At 40.9% G+C, this 22,847-nt stretch overlaps 3 protein-coding genes across 7 annotated transcripts in view; all 3 read left to right on the top strand.

The window, feature by feature from the left end:
• The window catches only part of arhgap21a (Rho GTPase activating protein 21a), an 89,040-nt gene extending 76,799 nt beyond the window's left edge, over window positions 1-12,241 (top strand). For all 5 annotated transcript variants that reach the window (XM_008294093.1, XM_008294092.1, XM_008294091.1 and 2 more), the window contains 12 exons: window positions 457-521; window positions 652-800; window positions 1,714-1,856; window positions 1,954-2,112; window positions 2,420-2,498; window positions 2,589-2,662; window positions 2,771-2,860; window positions 2,941-3,066; window positions 3,147-3,188; window positions 4,263-4,368; window positions 7,367-7,398; window positions 9,315-12,241. In XM_008294093.1, the coding sequence (XP_008292315.1) occupies window positions 457-521; window positions 652-800; window positions 1,714-1,856; window positions 1,954-2,112; window positions 2,420-2,498; window positions 2,589-2,662; window positions 2,771-2,860; window positions 2,941-3,066; window positions 3,147-3,188; window positions 4,263-4,368; window positions 7,367-7,398; window positions 9,315-10,988 (2,739 nt within the window). In that variant the 3' untranslated portion in view covers window positions 10,989-12,241. The remainder of the gene's footprint in view (window positions 1-456; window positions 522-651; window positions 801-1,713; window positions 1,857-1,953; window positions 2,113-2,419; window positions 2,499-2,588; window positions 2,663-2,770; window positions 2,861-2,940; window positions 3,067-3,146; window positions 3,189-4,262; window positions 4,369-7,366; window positions 7,399-9,314) is intronic.
• A 1,627-nt stretch (window positions 12,242-13,868) lies between these two features.
• On the top strand, window positions 13,869-18,922 carry apodb (apolipoprotein Db). Its single transcript, XM_008294090.1, has 5 exons — window positions 13,869-13,923; window positions 15,526-15,661; window positions 15,742-15,863; window positions 16,169-16,254; window positions 18,327-18,922. The coding sequence occupies exons 2-5, from the start codon at window positions 15,551-15,553 to the stop codon at window positions 18,557-18,559; spliced, it is 552 nt and encodes a 183-aa protein (XP_008292312.1). The 5' UTR covers window positions 13,869-13,923; window positions 15,526-15,550; the 3' UTR covers window positions 18,560-18,922.
• A 1,164-nt stretch (window positions 18,923-20,086) lies between these two features.
• Window positions 20,087-22,327, top strand: otos (otospiralin). The gene is made up of 4 exons (XM_008294089.1): window positions 20,087-20,145; window positions 20,302-20,368; window positions 20,811-20,834; window positions 21,868-22,327. Exons 1-4 carry the CDS (start codon window positions 20,101-20,103, stop codon window positions 22,041-22,043), a joined length of 312 nt encoding a protein of 103 aa, XP_008292311.1. The 5' UTR covers window positions 20,087-20,100; the 3' UTR covers window positions 22,044-22,327.
• Window positions 22,328-22,847: the final 520 nt, after the last annotated feature.

Raw genomic sequence — 22,847 nt, 5'->3', positions numbered from 1 at the left:
TACTTATGAAGAGCTGGCACTTTTTCAAAGCGAAACAAACAGTTTTTACTCGTTTGTCCAGTTTGCTGAAGCATTGGAATATATAAACATGCTCTCCAGCCAGACCCATTGTTTTCTTTGCTCTGACTTAATCCACTTTCACGGTTTGACCTTTGACAGATGTAACACTAACTGAGCGCATAATTGAATTCAATATTTCTTCCTCGTCTTAAAATAGGTGGGTCTCCACCCTCTACTCTTGAAATTTAAGCCAGTCTTTCCCCTCTTTTGAGGACCTAACCACGCTGTCCATACTGTGGCATTCCAATGGTCTTACCTGTGTCACCCGATAGCAGCAGGTTATATAAAGACACATCATGGCCTCTAAGGCGGGGTGAACTGTCTCACCTGATGCCTTAAACAGCATCTATTGTGTCTTATGTCCTAATGTTTTCCCCCCTTCCTTCCTTTTTTTAGAACGCAGCCTTTACTAGCCATGACCTCATCAGCAGGAAGATTAAGGAGTACAACACCTTGATGAGGTAAGGCCAAGAGGGAGGGGAGCAACAGAAAGTAGGTGGGCAGAGGATGTAGACCCACAAAGTAGATGTAGAACAGTTACATCTGATTGGAGAGCTGTGGATTTAGGGTCCATGTCCATGTCTCACACAGTCCGACAGGCAGCAAGACGGAGCCGTCGCCCAGACCTTCACGCCAGTCGCTGAGCATCAGACAGACGCTGCTGGGAGGCAAAGGAGAGACCAAAGCCACAAGTCCACACTCACCCAAACCCGAGCAGGAGAAGAAGAACATGCACAAAGGTGGGACAAGAGGGAACTTTTTACATGTTTTGTGTCTCTTCTGAACTCATTATATCTTAAAATAAGAAGAGAAAATACCAGTAGAGAAAAAAAAGCACTTCACTCCTGTTTATCATGTGTAAGCAATATATAAACATTAAATAAATAGTTAATAACACATGACAGTATATCAGTGTGAAGATGAAGAAGTAGGTTTTATTGGACTATTGGGGGGGAGCACAGTAACTGGAGGTCTTTGAGCATCAAACATTTAAGTTCCTGCATTCTGGTGAATTTTTCTGCACCATTTTATGCCTTTTCTGCATCATTTTATTGTGGAAATGACACCAGTCTTGCTCATTTTTTGTACTTTTTTACTACTCTCAGCTTCTTACTTAACATATTATTTGACTACTTTTTTGTTAGCAACTTATTTAAGCTGCTCCCTGTTCAATATGTTTGAGTTTTGATCCTAAACAATTTCCCCTGGAGGATCAATGAAGTATTTCTGATTCTGATTCTGACTATGCAATAGCAAAATTCAATTTATAATACAGGGGAATAAATATAAGCTCACAAAACCCCTGCATGTACTGTAGAAAATTGTAATTCATATTTGGAGAGTAAAAAAAGACGAGGTGCTGAAGACCTGACCCCATCAGTCGCATTCTGTGTCTATTGGTGATGTTAGTGGCTTTTCAAAGTACATTTTTGGCATTATGTTGTTATCAAGGGGACAAATGCACATGTTTGAAATACAGAGAAGAGCGTATCTGCTGCATCCCCCCAGAAGTTCCGCCTTTGTGAGGCATTAAAACCTGTTTAACCTTTAGCTGTCATCTGATAGGTACGGTAGGGGAAATTAAAATGTCCCTAATAAACAAGCCTGAAGCGTTCTGTTCATGCTCTCCTGCGTTCTTCCCTGTGCATGCAGATGATACCAGTCCTCCCAAGGATAAAGGGACGTGGAGGAAGGGCATCCCGGGGCTGATGAGGAAACCTTTCGAGAAGAAACCGTCTCCTGGAGTCACGTTTGGAGTGAGACTGGATGACTGTCCTCCTGCACAGTGCAACAAGGTTTGTGCTGATTGCATTTGTAATTAAGATTAGTGTAAATTAAAACATACAGCATTACAGGTATTTAGAACATTCTCCTCATTTCTCTGCCCTCTAGTTTGTACCTCTGATTGTGGAGGTTTGCTGTAAGCTGGTGGAGGAGAGAGGTCTGGAGTACACAGGCATCTACAGAGTCCCTGGAAACAACGCCGCCATCTCCAACATGCAGGAGGAGCTCAATAACAAGGGCATGAATGACATCGATATCCAGGACGATGTGAGTTATCGATCCACTGTTGCTTTAATTAAACTCTCCTTGGCGCCTCACGCTAGGAATTAATGTGCTGTATGCAAAACTAAAGGACTTTCAACGCTTGCCAGATCAGTAGATAGTTGGGCTGCTGCCAGCGATGTGGCTTTAAAATTAGATATCCATGCATCACGTTTTGACACATCAAGGAATAGAAAAGGAGGTGAAGCTTGTATTTCTGGATCACCGGCATTACAAACAACCAGTAGCAGTGCAACAGACGAGTGATATGCAAATGTTTTTTCCTCACGTGTCTAAATATTTTCTTTGTCAGAAATGGAGGGACCTCAATGTGATCAGCAGTTTACTGAAGTCGTTCTTTCGCAAACTGCCTGAGCCATTATTCACCAATGGTAAGTAGATTCTTAGTGACATCTAGTGGCCAAAAATGAGAACTGCAAGCTGAGAAAATGTTCAGTAATTGAAGTTATTTGATCCTGCAGACAGGTACACAGACTTTATCGAGGCCAACAGAATAGAGGACCCAGTGGAGAGACTCAAAGTGCTGAAGAGGCTGGTGAGTAGTCTTTGTTATTTATTTCATTTTCATTTTATTGTTTTTACACCCTTTTAATATCATGTGTTGGAGTTCTGTTACCTGAAAAGACAATTTTGTTCCTTACAGCTTCACGAGTTACCAGATCATCATTATGAGACCCTCAAGTTCCTGTCAGCTCATCTAAAAACTGTGGCCGAAAACTCTGAGAAAAATAAGGTATTTAACTCACTGGTTACATTTTTTTTTAGTCTCACTTAAGGAGGATTTATAATAAAATGTTTTTTCTTGTGTGTTAGATGGAACCAAGGAACCTGGCCATCGTGTTTGGCCCCACGCTGGTGCGCACCACTGAGGACAACATGACCCACATGGTGACACACATGCCGGACCAGTACAAGATAGTGGAGACCCTCATTCAAAATGTGAGTGCCGGATCTTTTAATAGTCACTTATTAGCCCACATCAACAAAAATGTAATTTGTTGTGTTTTTTTCTCTTCCAGTATGACTGGTTTTTCACTGAAGATGGAAACGGAGAGCCAGTGGTGGGTACAGGCATCACTGCCATAAACTTGTTTTCTTCTGTCTCTCTCCTCTTCATAGCATGTTTCGTTCAGCTCAATTCAAAGTTCTTTATTCTTCACAAAATGGAGCATGAAAACATCCCCCAAAAAAAACAAAATGTGATAACAAAAGATGGTTAATCCAAAATCACAAAGGCACATCATGTCATGGAAAATGTAAAATAAAATGGATTGTCTTTACACATAGAAAACAAACTGGGTTCTGTAATGAAACTAAACCAGACACAAGATGATTTTTACTTGTTTTGACCCAGCTTTGCTATTAAATAAAAATGAAGAGGACACATATGGTTTAGTGAAGTTATGCGGTGCTTAGACGTTTTCTAACAGTGAAGAAAAAAGAGCCTACAGGTGTTGCTAAATGACAGAATAAAAAAAGAGGACTCTAACAGTCCAAACTTGGTAGAAAATACAGCACCTCTGCATCTAGTGTATTTAACAATTATCTCAATGTGTGCAAATGTATAAACTAAGTCTGACCCAAGTAGATAATCGTGCATCCTTTTGAAGCACAGTTCAGCCCACGTAGTCACAACAAGCACCATCTTCCCATATTGAGTTTGCCTTTGACAACTGCCATGGATAGGAGCTCATTTCATTGTAAATTGAATTCATATTTAGTTTAGTTTACTGTCCTTCAATGTGAGAGAGACGGAGGATTGGAAAAATAGTGCCTTTCACCTCCTTTACTGTTATCTTATTGATGTTAGATGCTATGGTTATATTGCACACATGTAGCCTCCCCTTTATCCTTACATAGCATGGAAACAGGCTGTTTTTTAATTAGTTTTTTAAGATATAGCCTCAACTTTGAACCTATGGTGAAATGTGTCAGTTATGTTTCAGCTGAGAACTGTGCACAACTTTTTTTGCCTGTTGATTTGAGAGCTGTGATTAAAGTTTGTGAGCTAAACAGTGTGGCTGGTCATAGTGAAGCAGCAAAACACAGTTGTGCTGTGTTTCAGCATTTAGGACTGCAGACGTCTGTCCTGAACCACATCCTCACTGTGCTCTCTTACTCTGCTTTCCTTTCAGACTGTGTCCCAGGAGGAGAGCGCAGTGGAGTCTCAGCCCGTCCCCAACATCGACCACCTGCTCACCAACATCGGCCGTACGGGCACATCGCAGGGTGAAGTATCAGGTAACACGCTGCCTTTGGCAGGCCGACTCTGTGGTGGGTTTACCTTTCTCTACCCTTTCACTGCTGCGCACTGTGATCAAAGAGGGACCGGTTGTGTTGAACCTAGTAACGAATGTTGATGATTATGCTGCTTCTTCCCTAGGCCAAGCTTCCCCTTTGCTTCTTTGGCAGTTGCCATTAGATAGAAATGTCTATGGCTAACCATGAGTCCAAATGCCTATGTGGGTTTCAGTGGGCAATTTTCCCTGCATCCCTAAAAGGATGCAACAAATTGTCTGGCTTCTTCATTTGCTTTAATAGATCTTCTCGCCCTCTTCGCTATATGCTAGTCTTTTACAGTTAATAGATTTTTCCTCTTTCTTTAATCATCCCTCTGCCCCTTAATACCCCTTAAGACTCCCCTACGGGCTGTTTTCCTTCCCCCTTTATCCTGCCTACTGTTGCACTAATACGGCATGTTCTTTCCCACGTCAGAAATAGATGTTTTTACAGTGAAAGGCGACCTCTGATTCCTCTGTCTCTAGTGAGGCTCTGTCGGGTGTCCTAAAGGCTTTCCCAGCATTCACACATACTGATCTTGACACAGGCCAAGTGGGAGGAGTCTATCACACCATGATGTCACTGATGGACTCTATAATGTCCGTGATGGACAGCTGGAACTGTAGGAAGAAGGAGGATTGTTGCCCCCAGTGTAGCTGCCTAGTCTGCAGGAACCCGCAGTTCTTTTAAGAAATGCCAAAGAGAAAAAAAACAAGCGTTAAACAAAGAAACCGTGACGAAAAGGGGAAGCGAAGCGGCTACACGGTACTGTACAGCGTCCGCTGTTGTGGGTTTTCAATCAGAGTATACCTAACACAGGCCGGTGCTACTGTCTGAAAGGCTCTCCGCTGTCTCTCCTCACTGTCTCGCAAGCTTGCCAACAGGAGAGATAGCATGGTATGGTTTCTACGTCACCAGTCAGTGTGCACTTGCATATTGTGCCATCATCTGTATTGCAAGGGGTGTATAGGGGGGCTCGGCTATGTCACACAAACACAAATTTTAGTTAGAGACCAAGGATGATAAGAGCAGATGTGATTACAGAGCAGGTGATTATAGGTTTTCCTTGCTCACACTCTCTTTCTCATTTAGTGTCCTCTCTTTTCATATAGCTAGCCCCTCTGTGACCCCCCTGTCACATTTTTCTTTTTTTTGGTTTCCTCCATAGCCGTCTCTGTCATCACTGTGTCACTGTTGTCATGTCACCTCACGCTGCTTCGTTGGTAAAAAATCACTTTTGTATCGTCTGTCTGTAATGTGGGGTATCAAACGTGTACTTGTATGGACAGTAAAGCTGCAGCGATTATTTTTTTGTGATCCTCTAAGTCAATTTTTTGCTTGATCAGCAACTAGTTTCATTTAAAAAACAAAAAAAAAAGTTTGCTTCCTTCAGATTCTCAAATGTGACAGTTTTCTCGGTTTTGCATTAAATTCAATTTGTTTGGGTTTCGGACTATACATTGTACAAACCAAGACATTTGATGAGGTCACTTTGGATTCTAGGATACTGTGACAGACATTTTTCTCTGTTTACCAAATGTTTTATAGACCAAGCAATACATCGAGAAAGTACTTGACAGATTAATCTGGAACAACAGGTAATCGTTACGTGCGGCTCTAATTGACAGAAATGTGTTTGTCAGCCTTAGACCATTAAATCGCACCTACTCTTCAACCAATCAGTTGGTTGCGGAGGAAATATTTGGCACATTATCTCTTTCTCTTAATTAAATCAACCACCTGCCATCTGGTATTTGTAGCATTTTAATAATTGAAATCTACTCATTTAATACACACCAGCTGCCTATTTTCATATGTTTTCTCAAAGTAGAACTATATTAACTGGTGTTCCCAGCACAAGAACTACACAGGAGTATAACGTAGACACATTGTCCCACTGTTTTTTCACCATGTTGGTTGTTGAGGTGTGATAAACAAACTGCTATTTGCAGAGTTCACTCATGGTTTTTTGGTTTGAACAAAATACAGCAACGCCAACAATATCTTTGGCACAGTGTCAGTTAGTTTGGAGCTGATTTTTTTAATAAAATAAGGTGGACCCAGTAGTTTCCATCAGGTTGGCTCAGGTCAAAGGTGTGAAAATGTGTTTTTTCTCAGTATGAAAGTAACACTGGTGATTGTCCAACTAATAAGAATATTCACCAACCAGTTGACTTGCACATCATCACCTTACTCTTCACTTAAAGAATCTGAAACATGCTCCATCACAAAGTAGAGAATGACTTTCCCAGCTCAAGAGAGATTAAGGGTTGTGATTTTTGCAAGACAGCGATGACAACAGGTTGTGCGTACAGATTTATTCAACACTTCACAAGCCAAACGTGTTTGACATTTGAGAACTGTGCCTCTTTTGTCACCAGAAACAGTTCATTTTCCTCAAAGTGCAGCTTCAGAAAGTTTCAGTATCAGGACAGGAGCTCATGTTCGGGCAGTAGATTCAAGTAAACATTATGACAGGATCACATCTTTATAACCGGATAACAACTTCATCCGTTGTGTTGCATGGCACATGATCTTCTTCGCTGCTTTTAAATGTGGTCACTGCTAAAGTTGCACTCAGAATCACCGACAGAAAGTGTCGCGGAAGCTGCCGACAGCATCTTCCGACTCTCTGTAGTCCTGCATTCGACTTGGACATTGACAGTGTCAGAGTTGGGAGGAGTTTCACATGTCGGGTAGACGTGGAGCTGAGTGTAACATAGAGCTCATCTGTCCCTGTGTGCAGCATGGCCTGTCGTCTGCTCATGTGTGTGCTCACCTGTCGTCGGCCTCATCCGATGTTCTCACACTTCTCATGCTTCCTCTCATCAACATGGTTCTCTCTTCTCCTTTTTTTTTCTCTCTGGTTCATTCCCCCTCATGTTGCACCTCCTCCTACATGTGTTCGTCTGGGATTTACAGCCATCTAACATGTCTCTCTTTTCTCTTTTACCTGCAGATTCACCGACTAGTGACTCAGCTAAATCAAAGGTGAGTGTGTGTGTCCAGTGTCTCAGTGGCCACTGATAGTGTAGGAGAACAGGAGGTAGGAAGAGACCAGCGACAAACAAGCTTACCCTGTAAATCAAACAGTCGTTTCACCCAAATCACAAGTGGTATCTAGCAGCGCAAATAGTTTTGGTTGCTTGTGCTCAGCTTTTGAGGTATCCCTTTATTCTGCCTCCATCACAAACAATGAAATGCACTTTAATTTGTGATACATCTGCAATTTCCCCATTTATACAATAGTGCAGTGTTGGATTTTGGTTCTTAAATTGACCTTAACATCATCATTTAGCCTCAACAAGACATTGTGAACACTGTTTTGTTGTAAAGTTTACATCAGACTATCCAAAATGTACTAATGTGGAAGATCCTGCAGTCGGAAACAACCTAATTTGTTGATTAGTGTGAGTTTTCTGACCTCTTTCAGTGTGGACCTCTTTCAAGGGCATATTTTTAGGGGGAGTGGAAGTATGTACTCTGGGATAGATGCTGTTAGGTGAAGCTTGACGCTGATTAATTAAACTCGACAACAACAACAAGCACCATTGTTTTCTGCTGCGCCACTATTTTTTGATTAATCTTGACGATTAGATTGAAAAATATCAAGTCATTCATTTCATTTTGGGGTTGTCAGCTTTACGGACAGACAAGACTAATTGCAGTTTTGCCTTTTCTGGCGATGCGCCTTCCAGAGAATCACCTGTATGTTTTGTCTTCAGGTGTCCGTGCATTGTGCTACTGTGTAATACGAACCATCTTTTTGTTCTGTGGTCATTCTCAGTACTTTCATACTTGTGAAGCTTTGGGTCTTTCAAACTTTTACACTGAACAGAGTCGAACTCTCATTCAGCAAGAGAGAAAAAAAAACAATGACAATGAACTGAAGCATTCTAGAAAATAATGAAACCATGCGTTGGTTTAAAATACTGATGCCGACATCCTTAATTATGTTGACTAATTGCGGCAGCCCTTCTCCAGGTGGCCTCTTAAGATAAAGGTAAATGTTTATTCTTGTGCTAAATATCGCTCAGAAATAACAAAGATGATGTACCATAAGTATTGCAGTAGTGCCTAGCTTCTACGCAGCGTACGCACTTTTACAGCACCAAGCTTGCATGAGTGCAACAACATGATTGGCTGGATGTTCAGCAGTTATAAAGCAGATGATTGGCTTCTTTCTTCTGTTGTGTTAGACGCTTTTTACTCCAGATAACCCACAAACCTCTTTGTTTCTTACTTCTCAGTGCTGTGACCCCAAAATCTATTCATAATATTAGTGAGGACGCAAAACATTCTCAGGGTTCGATGCCTCAAAAACTAGACAAATAAAAACAAAACTATTTGCATGAGTAGATACAGAAAGAGATTTGTAAAAGAAAAAAACATGCTTGTAATTTGGTGGAACCTGTACATGCAGCCTTTCATGTCTAAAGTTCACCTTTAAAAAAAAAAAAAATCTTTCATAGAGTGACGCATTAAACTTGATACTCAAAGCTCAGGAGAATGCATTAGCTTGTTATGAGGTACAAAAAAACCCAAACAGGTGCTTTTCATCATTGCACTGCTGTTATCTGGCTGCTCCTCTTCAGCTTTATCACCAGTCATGGCAGCGTTCAGGCTCTTCGCGGGGATGCTTCGGTTCATGCTGTGCTGCCGCCTCTCCTGCTTTTGCTTCCAGCATGGAAACAATAATGTGCTCCCTGTTAATGTCGTCGCTAATGTTCCTCTTTCTGTCCACTTCTCTGGTTTGTGGTGCTTCCTGGGAGCAGGTGGAGTACAGACTTAAGTTTCCAGGCAGGGGTGAAGGGTTTTTTTTGTTGGTCTCCTTCTTTGTGTTTCTCAGTATCACTCATTTTGGTGTTCTTCTGCTTCCTCTCTTTTTGTCCCTGTCCTTTCTGCAGGGTTCCTGGGGCTCAGGGAAGGATCAGTGCAGCCGAGAGCTCCTGGTCTCCTCCATCTTTGCTGCAGCCAGCCGCAAAAGAAAGAAGTCAAAGGAGAAGCCGCAGCCTAGCAGCTCAGATGACGATCTGGATGCTGTGTTCCCCAAGAAGGAAATCCCCGGCCAGAAGCCGAACCACCAGACTGAGGCGCAGAGCGAGACTCGCCCCAGCCCCAACGCCAAACCCAACGCAAAGCAACAAGCACGGGCAGAAGAGAGGAAAGAGAACGGCAGAACTGTGGAGCTCACACCTAAAGCCAAGAGAGAGCACAGAAACTCCTTATTCTTGAAGGAGAAGACTCCGTCCAGACACCCGTCCCCCTCCCCATCCCCGAATATCTCCGCCTCTCCCAACATCAGCTACCAAGCAGCTCCTCAGGGGAAGTCCTCCCTGTCCGATCCTCCGTCCCAGCTGGATGAAAACACCTCTGACCTCGGGACGATGAGCTCTGGAGCGTCAGTGCCACGATCGAGACCTAAAAAGTGGACCGTGGGAGCCTCCCCTGATCTTCCTGCATGTGTCGGATTGGGAGCAGGTGCAGGGGCGTCGGCCGGAGCAGAGGTGAGCTCCATCACCTCCGACTACTCCACCACCTCCTCCATCACCTTCCTGACCGGAGCAGAGTCCAGCGCACTGAGCCCGGAGCTGCAGGGCGGAGAGGAGGCAGACGACGAACGCAGCGAGCTCATTAGCGAGGGGCGACCCATGGAGACGGACAGCGAGAGCGACTTCCCGGTGTTTGCTCCTGGAGGTGGCAGCAGCCAGTCCACGCCCTGCCCCGAGCAGAACCAGGAGAAGACCGAGCCGAGAGGCGGAGGTGCCGCCGAGGGGAGCACCACGCCAAAACTGGAAACACGGCGCCTTTTCCCGTCGCACAGGATGATCGAGTGCGACACCCTCTCCAGAAGGTGGTCCCTGAGACAGAAAACAGACAGTGAATCTTCAGTGGAGGGTGCTGCTGGGAGCGGGGAGCGCGGCGAAGGCAGGGCGGAGTCTTCCACTCGCTTGTCTCGAGTGCTGGAGGTGATGAAGAAAGGGCGATCCACCAGCAGCCTCAGCTCGTCTTCACGCAGCGAGTCGGAGCGTCCCGAGCCAGCCTGGCACCTCAAGATCACCGAGCGGCTCAAGTTCAGGTTACGAACATCCGCCGACGACATGTTCGCCCAGAAGAACCGAGCTCCCGACGCTCGCGGTAAGAAGAAGAACATCCGCCGAAGGCACACCATGGGCGGCCAGAGAGACTTCGCAGAGCTGGCGGTCATCAACGACTGGAGGGAGCAGGGCGGCGTGGACCAGGCGGCCGAACTCTCTGCTCTGGACCGCCTCAAGCCCAGATGCTCCTCTCAGGACTTCTCCATCCGGGACTGGATCGCCAGAGAGCGGTGCCGAGGCTCCGAGTCGAGCGGCGAGGTCGCGCCCAAAGCCGTCCCCGAGGACGACCATCCGGAAGCGCAGGATGCCGCCCATGAAACACCTCCACCTCCGGCCTCCCCGGGCGCTCAGCCAATCGCGGGAGAGCAGCTGAACGGTAGCGGGCTGCAGGGCAAAAACAAAGCCTCCCTCGGGGCAGACGCTCACCCACACAAACTCTCTGGAGCACAAGTTGTCCGCTCACGGTTCTACCAGTATCTGTGAAACGGCAAGAGTGTGGTCTTGTCCGGAAGTGTGCGCGGGAGGGGGCGGGAAACAAAACCAGGATGAATGTGTAAATGTACGAATGTGGGTATTTTAGCTACGGTTACTGCACAATATTTTTTCTACAAAGTATACTTTATGTATCTACTGTACATACTGTGTATAGGCTCTCATGATTGTTACTGGAATAATGCTGAAGAGATGTTTATGTGTGTAACTCCGCTGGCTTGCTGGCCATACTGGAACAGACAAGGAAACAAAACAGTCTCCTGCAGGATCGAACTCTACTAACGCAAGAACTTTGCAGTTGACATGATGAGAAACGAGGATTGTTTTACAGCACTAATAAAAGGGTCAACTTGAGTATTACTGAGGAACGCAAGAGGAAGCCTTTTTTTTTTCTTCTTCTTTTTTTAAAGGAATCATGGTTCGGTTCTTCCTCTTCTAAGCGGTATGAAGAATGTATTACTCTTTTTGGACTAACACTAGTTGCTTGTGACAATACTGTCTTTTTCAAAACAATATGTATTTGTTGTTTTTTTTGTTGTTGTTCGCCTGTACTTGAAGTACGTGGAAATAAGTGAGGGCTGCTTTCTGAGCTGGGTGCTGTGGGAAGTTTCTATGTTGTTGTTTTTTTCACAGTACAGTCACAACAGCCAGATATTAGCTTGAGGGACTGGAGGATTATTATAGTTTTATCAAATAAAAGACTGAAAAACAATAATGAAATGCTGATACTATAGTATGTAATGCTTGGTACAGTAGTTTTTATTTCCAAACTTTGTCCAGTTGTAGTCCAAAAAAAAAAAAAAAAGTTTTTACATATTGTTTTTATCTCAAGAAGAAAAAGAAGTGCCTCTTTTATTTTTCTTTTTTTTTTTTAAACTGTTGTTTTATAGACAGTTGTCCAGATGAGAACGTTTGTTTTTAGGAAAGAATAACCTCACAGGCATTCCAGATTTTTTCTTGTTCTTAGTTAAACTCATAGCAACATCAACTTTATGTCGATGTTTATGTTTCGATAATTCATGTTTTTTCCCCCCCCTCTGTGTTTTTAAAGTGCAGTAAAATGCATGGGCGCTTAAAAAAATGTGGGAGAAAAAGGAAAAACTCAACAGATTTATCTTTGGAACTGCATGAGACAATGTTTGCCCAACAGTGAACATCTCGCCTGTGTACAGCAAAACATGGGTGTGACGCCCCCCCCAACCCCCCCATCAACAAACACTGGAAATAAATAATCTTTATTAGATCGTCGTGTCTGTTTGGTCTCATTGTTTCATCCGTAGAAACATCTGGGAAGAATAATAGACACCAGGATGATTTAGGTTAAGTCTTTGCCAGAATACTGAGTTATTCGTGGCACATTCGTCTTGTTTTTAATTGATAAAGCCACACGCTTCACACTCTGTATTTGCATATTTCCATCATTTTGAAATACGAGAAAGTCTGGTTTAAATTATGATGAGAGTCACTGGAGTGCAAAATAGTTTCGTTGTGTGTTTTTACCGTATTTAGCAGATCACAAGCGAGCAAAATCTATATTTCAGTTTAAATAAAACTACAGAATTGACAGATGGCAGCAGGAGTTAAATGATTAGAAATGTGTTTTCTGGTTTAAATTTATGGATTTGGCAATTTTGTGACAAAACTCAATTTCCTGTCACTATTCAACCCTGTAAGTAGTCATCGTACCACCACACAGTATGCGTTTGTAGTAGTTTGTAGCCTTTTTACAGATTTTCGCACCTACAATTTATTTGAAATCGAAATAAAGAATTGAAACAATAGTAGATGAATATATTTAAATGACTAAATGAGGCTTTCTATTAACATTTTAATTACATTGTGTATCGTTTACAAAGAAATATAACTGAAGTATATGTTCTCCAGCAGTATTCTTTCCCATTAGGCTCCTAACTCAGCAACTGGACTGTAATCGAAAGACTTAAAATATTCATGATAGTTTATTGACAGAACACTACACATCAATAATACAGGAATTATTTAAAGCCTGCTGTATGTGTGAAGTATTTCTTCACTTTAGCGCCATCTGCTGGCTTCATCAGGAATTCCCTGTAGACAGCAATGATATCTTGACGCTCATTTGCAGTAACAAATTTACATTTCAGTGGACTTAGAAGTTGATACAAACATAAAATCTCACCCTTCCTACTGTACAAAAGAAAGAAAGAAAAAAAGCCGTCCTTAACTCGTACGACTATATTGCAGCTACTTATTGACAAATGAGGCAGGAATGGGAACTCCTGCAGAACTCGCCTGAGAATAAACCACTTTTTAGGATTTCTCAAATATCAAAGTAATTCAGTGACAGTTGTGGATAAAGTGAATGCTGCAAAGCAAAAATGAGTCGTTAATAACCAATTCGGCGTGATTATGTTATTTAAATATGGAAAATATAAGCTACAAAAAAAGAAAAACTGGGCTCGTTATGCAGTCCACTGTGAGCACAACTCATAGTTTCCATGGTAACATGTACTAATTACGCATTGAAGACTTTAAACGCAATATTAGAATCTAAGTTTTGCTGTTTTTTTCTGCTTCGTGAATGCGGTGTATCTCCCTAAATAGCAACCTTAAGAAAAATGGAAATTTCATAAATCATAAAACGTGATCTGATGAGCTTCACGTGCGCTTATAAACCATTAAACATTTTAATTTTTGTATTATTTTTTAAATGGTTGCAATAAAGCAAATTAAAACAGCATTAAGTCAGTGCGAGCTGCATGAATAAATATATTTGTGTCGTATCCCGGTGTCAGCGCTTTCACGTGGTGGGAATGTGCGCATGATCACAATTAACTAACGAGCTGCCTCGTGACGTAACGTGAACGCGAGCCTGTGTTTGTGCAGAGAGCGCTCGAGACGCTCAGTGGATCCCGAGAGCTTCACCTGAGAGCATCACCCATCCCAGGTAGGACACCCTCCCTCACAGCTGATGGCATTCACACTCTGACTGCACTGTGAGGGCTCAGATGTTTCTGTAGAATTAATATTATTAATATACAGCTTTTGTCAAAACTTATTATTTTCTGCCACTTGTTCTCCACTTGTTATCATCTGCTACTATCTGCATTTACTGTGGTCATTTACACAGCTTTTTCCATTACAATATGCTGATTTTTTTCTTTTCAAAACTAGTAAATACAGGCTGTTAATATAACTGTTATACAATGCTGTGAACAGGCAGCATGTGTGAAACCTGCAGAACAAGTGTGGCGACATGTGATGTACACAGACACAAAAGTAGAGGGAGTTTTCTCTCTGCTATCTCATGTCACAAAGCCAACAACTCCCACTCGACCATGTCTGTAAGGGACAATAGAAGCTAAACAATTTCAGGCACGCAAACTTCTTTTCTGTGCACTGAGTTGCATAAGAACGTGTGTTCACTGCACGGTTGAACTCTTCATCTGGAACTATCATGTCCGGCAATCAAACACATTCAGGCCTGTTGGTTGTGATCTTCAATATGGTGAAAAATGTCCACAAATTATATAAATTGGAAAAGTTTTGCGTCTGAAAAGTATCAATAAATTTCTCTTTGTTCCAGCAAAAATTTATTTTAACTAAAAATGAAGCTAATATTTAACAAATATCACCATAGAAATCTGGCATAACACATATCTCTCATGAATTCAACTGTTTACATTTTTATTTAGAGCTACATGGTTTGTTACGTTTGATCAGTTGCTGAAATATTCTTATTTTTTCTTGAAGAATGCTCCACTGCAGCAGAACCAGAAAGGTCATCTTTTATGATTATTTAACCTTTTCCATGTTAAAACCTGCTGCCTCTATGAGTCACAGTGCAGCCTGGTTGCTGTTTGTTTTCTCTGAGATTCCAGACTAGTTACAAGACTTGTTACTGGACTTTGCACCTGCAGTTTATTTAAAATTAGAGTAAAGACTGAACAATTGCAGATACATGTAGGGTGTAACAAGGCCTATAAGCCTAAGAGGTCATGTCTTCTGGATGTTTCTGGAAATTACTGAATGAGGCATTTATTTATACATCTTAATTAATCTTAAAATAAACTCCTAACTTTGACTCGTTATTGACAGACTTTTTGAAACCTTATTATTTATTGACAGCTTCATTGTTATTGTCCATTATTTCTAAACAACATGAAAAAGGATTTAAATTAGTTAGTTATTTGCTGGTGTGTCGTGTATTATTTCTTTAAGCTGGTGCTCCGCTGCAACAGAAGCAGGAATATTGTTCTTTTTATTCCACTTTTTCCATGTGAAGACCTGCTGCCTACATTACCCACAATGCAACCCGACTGCTACCTGTTTGCCGGTGTGTCAAAGCTAGTTGCTGCTAATGTAGCTTCAAGCAGGTGGCTTCAAACAACCATGAGAAGCAGCTACAGCTACTTTCCGACTGCAGATTCTTTTTTCAGTTTCAAATTTGTTGTCTTCAGCTGCAGCCAAAGCTGACTCAGTGTGCACCGCTGAAGGCTTCATACTAAAATAGCAGCATCACCCATCATCTGCAAACGTTCTTCTTTAGTTTCTGTGATTGTCCTGAAGAAACGATGTCTGCCGTCTACCTTCTCCTCCTGCTGCTGCCTCTGATCTCGGCTCAGACATATCACTGGGGCGCCTGTCCTACTCCCAAGTTGCAGCCCAGCTTCAACCTCCAACAGGTAGCACGTCTACAAGCGTACATGTGCACAAACAGCACACGGTGAGCTGCACAGAATGAACCGTCTGTCTCCGTTAACAGTACCTGGGCAGGTGGTATGAGATCGAGAAGCTCCCCGCTTCCTTCGCGAGAGGAAAGTGCATCGAGGCGAACTATTCCGTCAGGAAAGACGGAACCATCCGGGTGCTGAACGCTCAGTTCTAGTGAGTACTGACGGGTTCTGATTGTTTATTTACTCTGTTTTGTGTTTGATCAGATGTTCAGTGTCAGATGATCTGCTTTAGAATGAAAGCAGTTCATCTTTTCTTTGCAAATTCAGTTTTTCTTGTGTGCTCAACTACAGATTAGATTGGTGCCATTAGCTTAGCTTAGCATAAAGACTGGAAACAAAGGGAAACTGCTAGCCTTCTTCTGTAAAAGGCTCAGATGAGGGGTTCTGTCTTTGTGATTCCTGTTGTGTGTAGTCAGTTGAATTAAAAATGTTCCTGTTTTTGCATGTGTGTCTCAGTAAGAACAAGACGAGGACAGCAGAGGGAACAGCAGTGGTTCACGACATGCGAGAACCAGCCAGACTTGGAGTCAGCTTCTCATACTGTAAGTCCATCATCCTTATCTTCTTGATGTTTCTATTATCTTCCTAGAACGTCTTGCTCTTCTTTTTTGTTCTGCTTTGTTGTGGATTTTTTAGTTTTTAACTTTTATCTTGCTTTTTCTTTTTTTAAAACTATCACAAAACCAAACAAAAGTGCAGAAAACAAATCAGTTTGCATCACGTGTAGCTGATGTTTCTGTCTTCGCTGACCTCATCTGAACTTATCCCAGTTAGATGCCTTCAGAATGACATGAACATGGGCTGATACAGGATGACACAGTGGCGTCAGTCGATTTGTAATGTCGCTGACAATGAGTCCGTCTTTCTGAGAGCCTTGCATCAGTGTTTATTCTCGTCCTTCTGGATCTCAGCAGATGTTTTTGTCCTTCTTAACCCACTTAAGACGTTACATCACTGGTACAGCTGATGAGGTTTATGTCTCATGGTTCTCGGCAGTCCACTTTGGGTGAGATTGAAATAGGTCAACAGCTACTGATAGATTGCTGTGAAATTGCTGAGCTTGGTGATCAGCTGACTTTTCCTTTTGTGCCATTACATTTGTGTTATACAACATCTGTCCATTACTTTAATTTATGACTAAATCTGCAGGACGAGTGATTGTGAGCATGTTGGAACTTCACACAGGTGCTGTTTGACATCATCACTATGCTGATGACACTCTTCTGCTCTTATTTAACCAGCAACCTGAATGGTTTACGTAACATTCTTCAACAGAGGAGCAACTTTCCTGCTTTTCAACATTAAATCTTAATTTATTTTTGCTTTTTTGACAAAAATTTAACAAAAAAAAAAGACAATTTCATGTCAAAGTGAAAACAGATTTCCTCAAAGTGATGTCAATTAGTTAAAATGTGAAAAAGGTGATCTCATAACTTTTCAACCCGTTCAAAGTGACTCACCTTGTTCAACACAGGTGTAGCCAGGTGGTGCTAAAGGCCACTCTGTTAGTAAAATTGAGATCATCTGAGTGCAGTGAATGTGTCTCAGTGTCATTGTGGTATAAAGACACCTTTATCTGGAAGGTCCAGTCACTGGTGAATCAGTACTCCTGGATATAAACTACAGCATGAAGACTAAGAACCCTCCGAGCAACTCTGTGAAAAAGTCATTAAAAATCATAAGTCAGAGGATTGATACAAGAAGATTTTTAATTCGCTGAATATCCCGTAGAATGAATTAAACCCATCATTAAAAAAAACATTTAAAGCTGCCAAAACTAGGCAGAGTGACAGAGAGACTAGTGAGGGAGGCCATCAGGACACTTGTGACTCCTGTTAAAGAAAGTGTTCTTCACCAGTCAAAGCTTTATGGAAGACAAAGGGAAAAAACCTTTGTCCAGTTGATTTCACACATTTCCGAATCTTTTTTGTGAATTCTTGTCAACAAAAAGCTTAACTAATTTGACTACAATTTAATTTTGAGCAATAGAAGTAAAAGCAACAAGATTTTTAAAATTATTTTAATGAGTTTTCATCACAGATCAAAAGTGACAGATGCACGTTTTACTGGTTTTATTATTATACGAGTCATTGCAGTTTGATATATTGCATTCATTTTACAATACTTGCAAGTAACTTTTCATGCAACACCTGCAGCTCAAAGTGCTTTACCGTTAAAAAGTAGAGCAGAAGTAAAATACAAAAAAGTCAAAGCAGTAACTTTAAAAAGCTCGCAGGTAAAAGTAGAATGGCCTCTCATCTTTTGTAGTAGGAGGTACTAGAATAAAGCTAAGTGAAAAAAATAAGTTTTTAAGTTTTTACTTTCAGCAAAGCCTACCTCTATAGTATGTTTGGATTGGTTATTTCACAGCCAGAATATAGATGCATCTCCAGTTTTCTGTTAGCCGGAAAGCCAGCAGTGGAGGAATTAAGGGCTCATGATGGGAAATAAGGCAGCATTTGTGATGTAGGCCAGACCTAAACTGACCTTAACTCAGCTCCATTTGATTCAGGGATCCAGTGCAGTGTTACCAGCGATGATTTATTAAATAAATGAATATCTAAACTGCTTTAGAAAACGTCTTCCCCTCTGTATCTGTGACCTCTTGTCCCAGTTACCCCCTACAGCCCGTACTTGATTCTGACCACCGACTACACCAGCTTGGCCGTCGTCTACTCCTGCATCGACATCCTCCGTCTGTTCCACGTCGACTACGCCTGGATCCTGGGGCGGTCGCGTTTCCTGCCTTACGAGACGGTGAGTTACGCCAGAGAGCTGCTGATGAACGAGGGGATCGACCTTTACAGGATGAAGGCCACAGACCAGAGGGGCTGCAAGGACAACTAGGAGCTGATGGAGACTTTGTCGTTGAAGAAGGTGTCGTGCTGTGTGCAGAACGACCTCTTCTGAATCCTCACAGCAGCCATAATGTTTGATATACAAAGATCATTTTAAAATATATTTTTATATTTTAATCCTGCAGTAGCTGCTCAGTGTGTAAAAGACGAAAGGTGAAGTGAACTCACACACCCACAGAAATCTATTATTTACTGAGCGTAGCAGTGTTACCAACTGAATATATTGTTTTACTTTGTCTTGTCGTGTATCTTGTATTATTTACAACGTGAAACAAGCAAGTTTTTGGTGGAAAAAATAGGAACTTGGGAGTGTCCTGTGTATATTAAAGATGCATTTAAAAAAAAAAAAAAAGTGGTTTGGTCAATTTTGTTTTCGTGTTACGCAGTAATAATTAGATGTAGAGAATAAAAAGTGTCATTTAAATAAAATTTTATTGAAAATCTGTTTATTCCTCGTCTCCAACAGTGAAGAAAGCTGTTATTTACGTCTTAGACTAAGGAACATTTTTATCATTCTGCAGGTGATTTTCTCAATTTCTTGATTTCTTTGATAACTGTTGTCATTTACATGATTTCTGAAATGGTGAGCCGACGTCTTTAGGCACATTTAACCGCCTAGAAAGTGCAAGTTGGGCTTTTTTTTCTCTTAATAATATGAATAAAAATATTTAACCAGGAGAGACCTGGCTGAGGGAGCAGCCATGCAAACTTACAAGATATTAAAATCCAATTATTTGCACATTATCCATCAGTTGACCATTTCATGATCACGGGTAAGTTGAAATATGAATGAAAAAATTGAGGTCGTTGTGAAAAGTTCCATCTTTGAGCACATATTTAAGAAGTTGATAATGCAGATGTGTATTCATATGTACACAACCTGCTTTACTGCTTCATCAAATTATTTGTTGGACTGTTTAAACTGAATTTAAATGCCGACTTAACATTTCCTGCATAACGTATCTGTACAGAATCATGTTTATCTGTATGCATTCTGTGTATTTTGTTAAATAGATCAATTTGGAGAAAAAATGAATTCTGCCAAGGTCAAGCTGCTGAATAACAAGAGTTAACTTGATTTCACTCCATGATCAGCACAAATAAAACTAATGGTTTAGTTTCATTTCTTCGCTTTAACTATTAAACTCCATTAACAGGAGGAGGATTAGAAAGGAAGCAGAAGTAAACAGGCACATTTGATACTGAAATACAGAGTAAATAATGACGACACACTCTGCTGAGTGGTTTGGAGAAACTTTCTGAATTTAAACCTTGTTATGAAAAACACATCAGAACAAATCAGGATTTTTGAATAATCCCTTAGAAGATGTGTTCTTTAAGCAGCGAGTGCAACAAGAAAAACACATTTTATACCAGCTGGAAACTTCTGAGTAAATAAAGTCCACAGTGTAAGCTGGGCCAGGCGTGTGTGTGTGTGTGTGTGTGTATGTGTGTGTGTGTGTGTGTGTGTTAGCTGCAGGTCGGCTGGTTCTTCCTCCTCCGACACCACAGACCACAGTTAACCAGCAGATGAGCAGCAGCATCTTTCTGCACGGCGTCACAAACCATTTACAGGTAAACATCTGCAGAATTTGACTTTGTTCTCAAGAAAATTTATAAAAAGTTTGATATGCATTCACTTTAGTTTTTACTTTATAATCATTTCTGAATGAGAGATTTTTGCAAAGACTAAAAAACTTGGAGCATGATGGGAATATTTTGTTCATGTAGGAGCTCAAGATGAAGCTGTTGGTGTGGCTCAGCGTTCTCCTCGGCCTCTTTGCTTGTCATCTTAGCGGTGAGTTTCTACTTTTTATTCTCTAAATAATAATAATAGTTCTGTATTTTTGTTCACTCAAAGAAATGAGCTGGCATGTTGTGGCTGCAGTTTATTTATACAGTTACAGATTATAAGACCAAGTCCGATGTATGTGCATGTAGAGCTGTTTATCAAAACAGTGCTGAATCCTGACATGTGACAGCATCTATAGGAGAGCATTTGTTTTGTGTACAAAGACGACTCTGTCTGCACGATGAATTCCTTCTGGTTCAGACTGTTCATCTGTGTGTCGGTGTGTGTGGACAGTAATAATATTTGAGGAGGGAGCAGGTATCCCTGCAGTCCTCTGGGAGAAAGCTCAGTTTTCCGGACCTGAATCCCGTCTTTGTGCATGGAAAGGCATGGAATGCTGGCAATGTTAACTTATTTTTTTCCTCTTCCTCTCTCCTCCTCCTCACAGAGGCCAGAGTCATCCCAGAAGGAGGTACTGTTTGATATAAATAATATTCTAATCTTCTTTTAGAAGTGAATGAACTCAACTTGCTTCATGTTTGCTTTACTTCAGCCCTGTGACAAAAGTTTTCCTTTTATAGTTTGCATCAAAACTTTTTGTAATAACTCATAAAGCTGCTGTAGATAGAATGTAAATACAAGACCCAGGGGTTAAATTGGGATTTCAAAACTGATAAGCAAAATATTTCTACATACAGAAGCCTACGTTTGAATTTAGAGATGCTAAACACCAGCAGATGAGATGCTGGGTTGGATTTGAGACAAAAAACAAAAAAAAAATCACTTGACATGAAATATCAACAAATAAAAACATCCCAACAGCCGTGATGGAGCTCAGGACTCATCCTGATGACAGGAATATATGGCCTTGTAACATCTAATAATTGTCAAAAATGTGCATCTGAAGTGCAAATTAATAAATGGCAGCAAGTTGAGCAAGTCATTTTTGTCAAATGAGTATTAAATAATCTGCAGTAGGTCCATCAACGCTCACATATTAATGGAAACTACATGTGCATTTAAATATGATTTAAATACAATGCCAAATGAACTTCACGAATTTATGAATTAAGGAATTTAATATTCAGTTTATCAGTGAGCAACTTCTCTGTGAGATATGAACCCTTGCATTTCTGAGATAAATAATAACAGCAATATTTCTAATTTAAAAAAAATTGGAGTCATGGTTCATCTTCTCTTGTGTAGAAAATGTTGTTCTTGCTCTCTTTTCACCAAGATAATACCTCTCATGTATTGCCATTACATTTAAATGACACTTGCTTTAAGTGTTAAAACACTCCTCAACAAGACTTAAAATCCATTTTCCTGACTTAACTACTGAAACTATAACAGTCAGAGACCAAAAAGTCAGCTCAATTGCAAAACATCAACAAATCACGTGTGTGAAATGCTGAAAATCTCATGATACTGTCAGCTCTGTCTCAACACTGATTATCTATTTAAACTGTGGCCCGTCCTTGTCTGATAACCTGCATGTCTTTCAGAACCTCCAGCTGTTCCCTACTGGCCCTACTCCACCTCCGACTTCTGGAACTACATCGAATACTTCCGATCCATCGGAGCCTACAACCACATCAACGAGATGGCCCGGGCCTTCTTCGCCCACCAGCACCTCGGGGACACCCTGGGATACGAGAGCAACCAAGGGCACGAACACTGAGCAGAGCGGAAGAAGTTGGTAGATGGTGGAAAGAAAAGGGAATCTGATGTCTTGAATAAATAAAGAGAGTCATTTCTTACTTTAAAAGAAAGGGAAGATTATGAGGAAAAAATGGAATTATATGTAAAATGAGGAAAATGTGCAAGAAATTATATGAAGTGATGGGAGTGCACACACTTAAGCTTTTTTTCTTTTTCTTTTCTCAACTATACCACAGTTTGTAGCATGGTCATATCTAGAGAACACAATTAGAGTAAATAGCCATATCATAGGTTTGTATAATATCTTCATGTAATGTGTTTCAAATAAATAAAACATTTTACAAGTATGTAAAGATCTCAAATTATTTTACTTTTTCTCCTTTAATCTAGATTCTTTCTCCTGAAACCTTTGTTTTCCCTACATTTGTTTTGTTAAAATAAAATAAAGATGATTTCAAGGGAATAACAAAATTTACCAAGAAATTGTTTTCAAGAATATTCTAGAAAATTCTGGTAAGTTGCAGTCACACATGTTGCTTATGCAGTAGTAGTAATTTCTCAAAGTGTACAGCCTCTAAAAAATCAATTTCAAGGATATTTTTCCGGCGGAATTTTATTTTATATGTGTATAATATTTCTAAATGTTTCTGGCAAGACAGAGTTCAAGTGGAGTAAATACCTTTTTTTTTCATTTAGTAATTAATTGGCAACAGAAATTTGTTCTAGCTGCTACGAGGTTTTTAATTTACATGAACTCATAACATTAAATGTTTAATGTTGGTAATATTACTATTATTTCCCAATTTGTTTCGCGGTGTCATTG

Source organism: Stegastes partitus, unplaced genomic scaffold (genome assembly GCF_000690725.1).
Source record: "Stegastes partitus isolate 25-593 unplaced genomic scaffold, Stegastes_partitus-1.0.2 Scaffold938, whole genome shotgun sequence".
NCBI classification, from domain to species: domain Eukaryota; kingdom Metazoa; phylum Chordata; class Actinopteri; family Pomacentridae; genus Stegastes; species Stegastes partitus.
The sequence above is the reverse complement of the archived record's forward strand: the minus strand, read 5'-3'. Positions and strand labels throughout refer to the sequence as shown.

Bases quoted from the DNA above. Each gene is read 5' to 3' on its own strand.
- otos (XM_008294089.1), top strand. From the start codon at position 20,101: ATGAGCAGCAGCATCTTTCTGCACGGCGTCACAAACCATTTACAG. The intron at 20,369-20,810 runs GTGAGTTTCTAC...TCCTCCTCACAG, and splicing joins CTTTGCTTGTCATCTTAGCG to AGGCCAGAGTCATCCCAGAA. The intron at 20,835-21,867 runs GTACTGTTTGAT...CATGTCTTTCAG, and splicing joins CAGAGTCATCCCAGAAGGAG to AACCTCCAGCTGTTCCCTAC.
- apodb (XM_008294090.1), top strand. From the start codon at position 15,551: ATGTCTGCCGTCTACCTTCTCCTCCTGCTGCTGCCTCTGATCTCGGCT. The intron at 15,864-16,168 runs GTGAGTACTGAC...TGTGTGTCTCAG, and splicing joins GTGCTGAACGCTCAGTTCTA to TAAGAACAAGACGAGGACAG. The intron at 16,255-18,326 runs GTAAGTCCATCA...CTCTTGTCCCAG, and splicing joins TGGAGTCAGCTTCTCATACT to TTACCCCCTACAGCCCGTAC.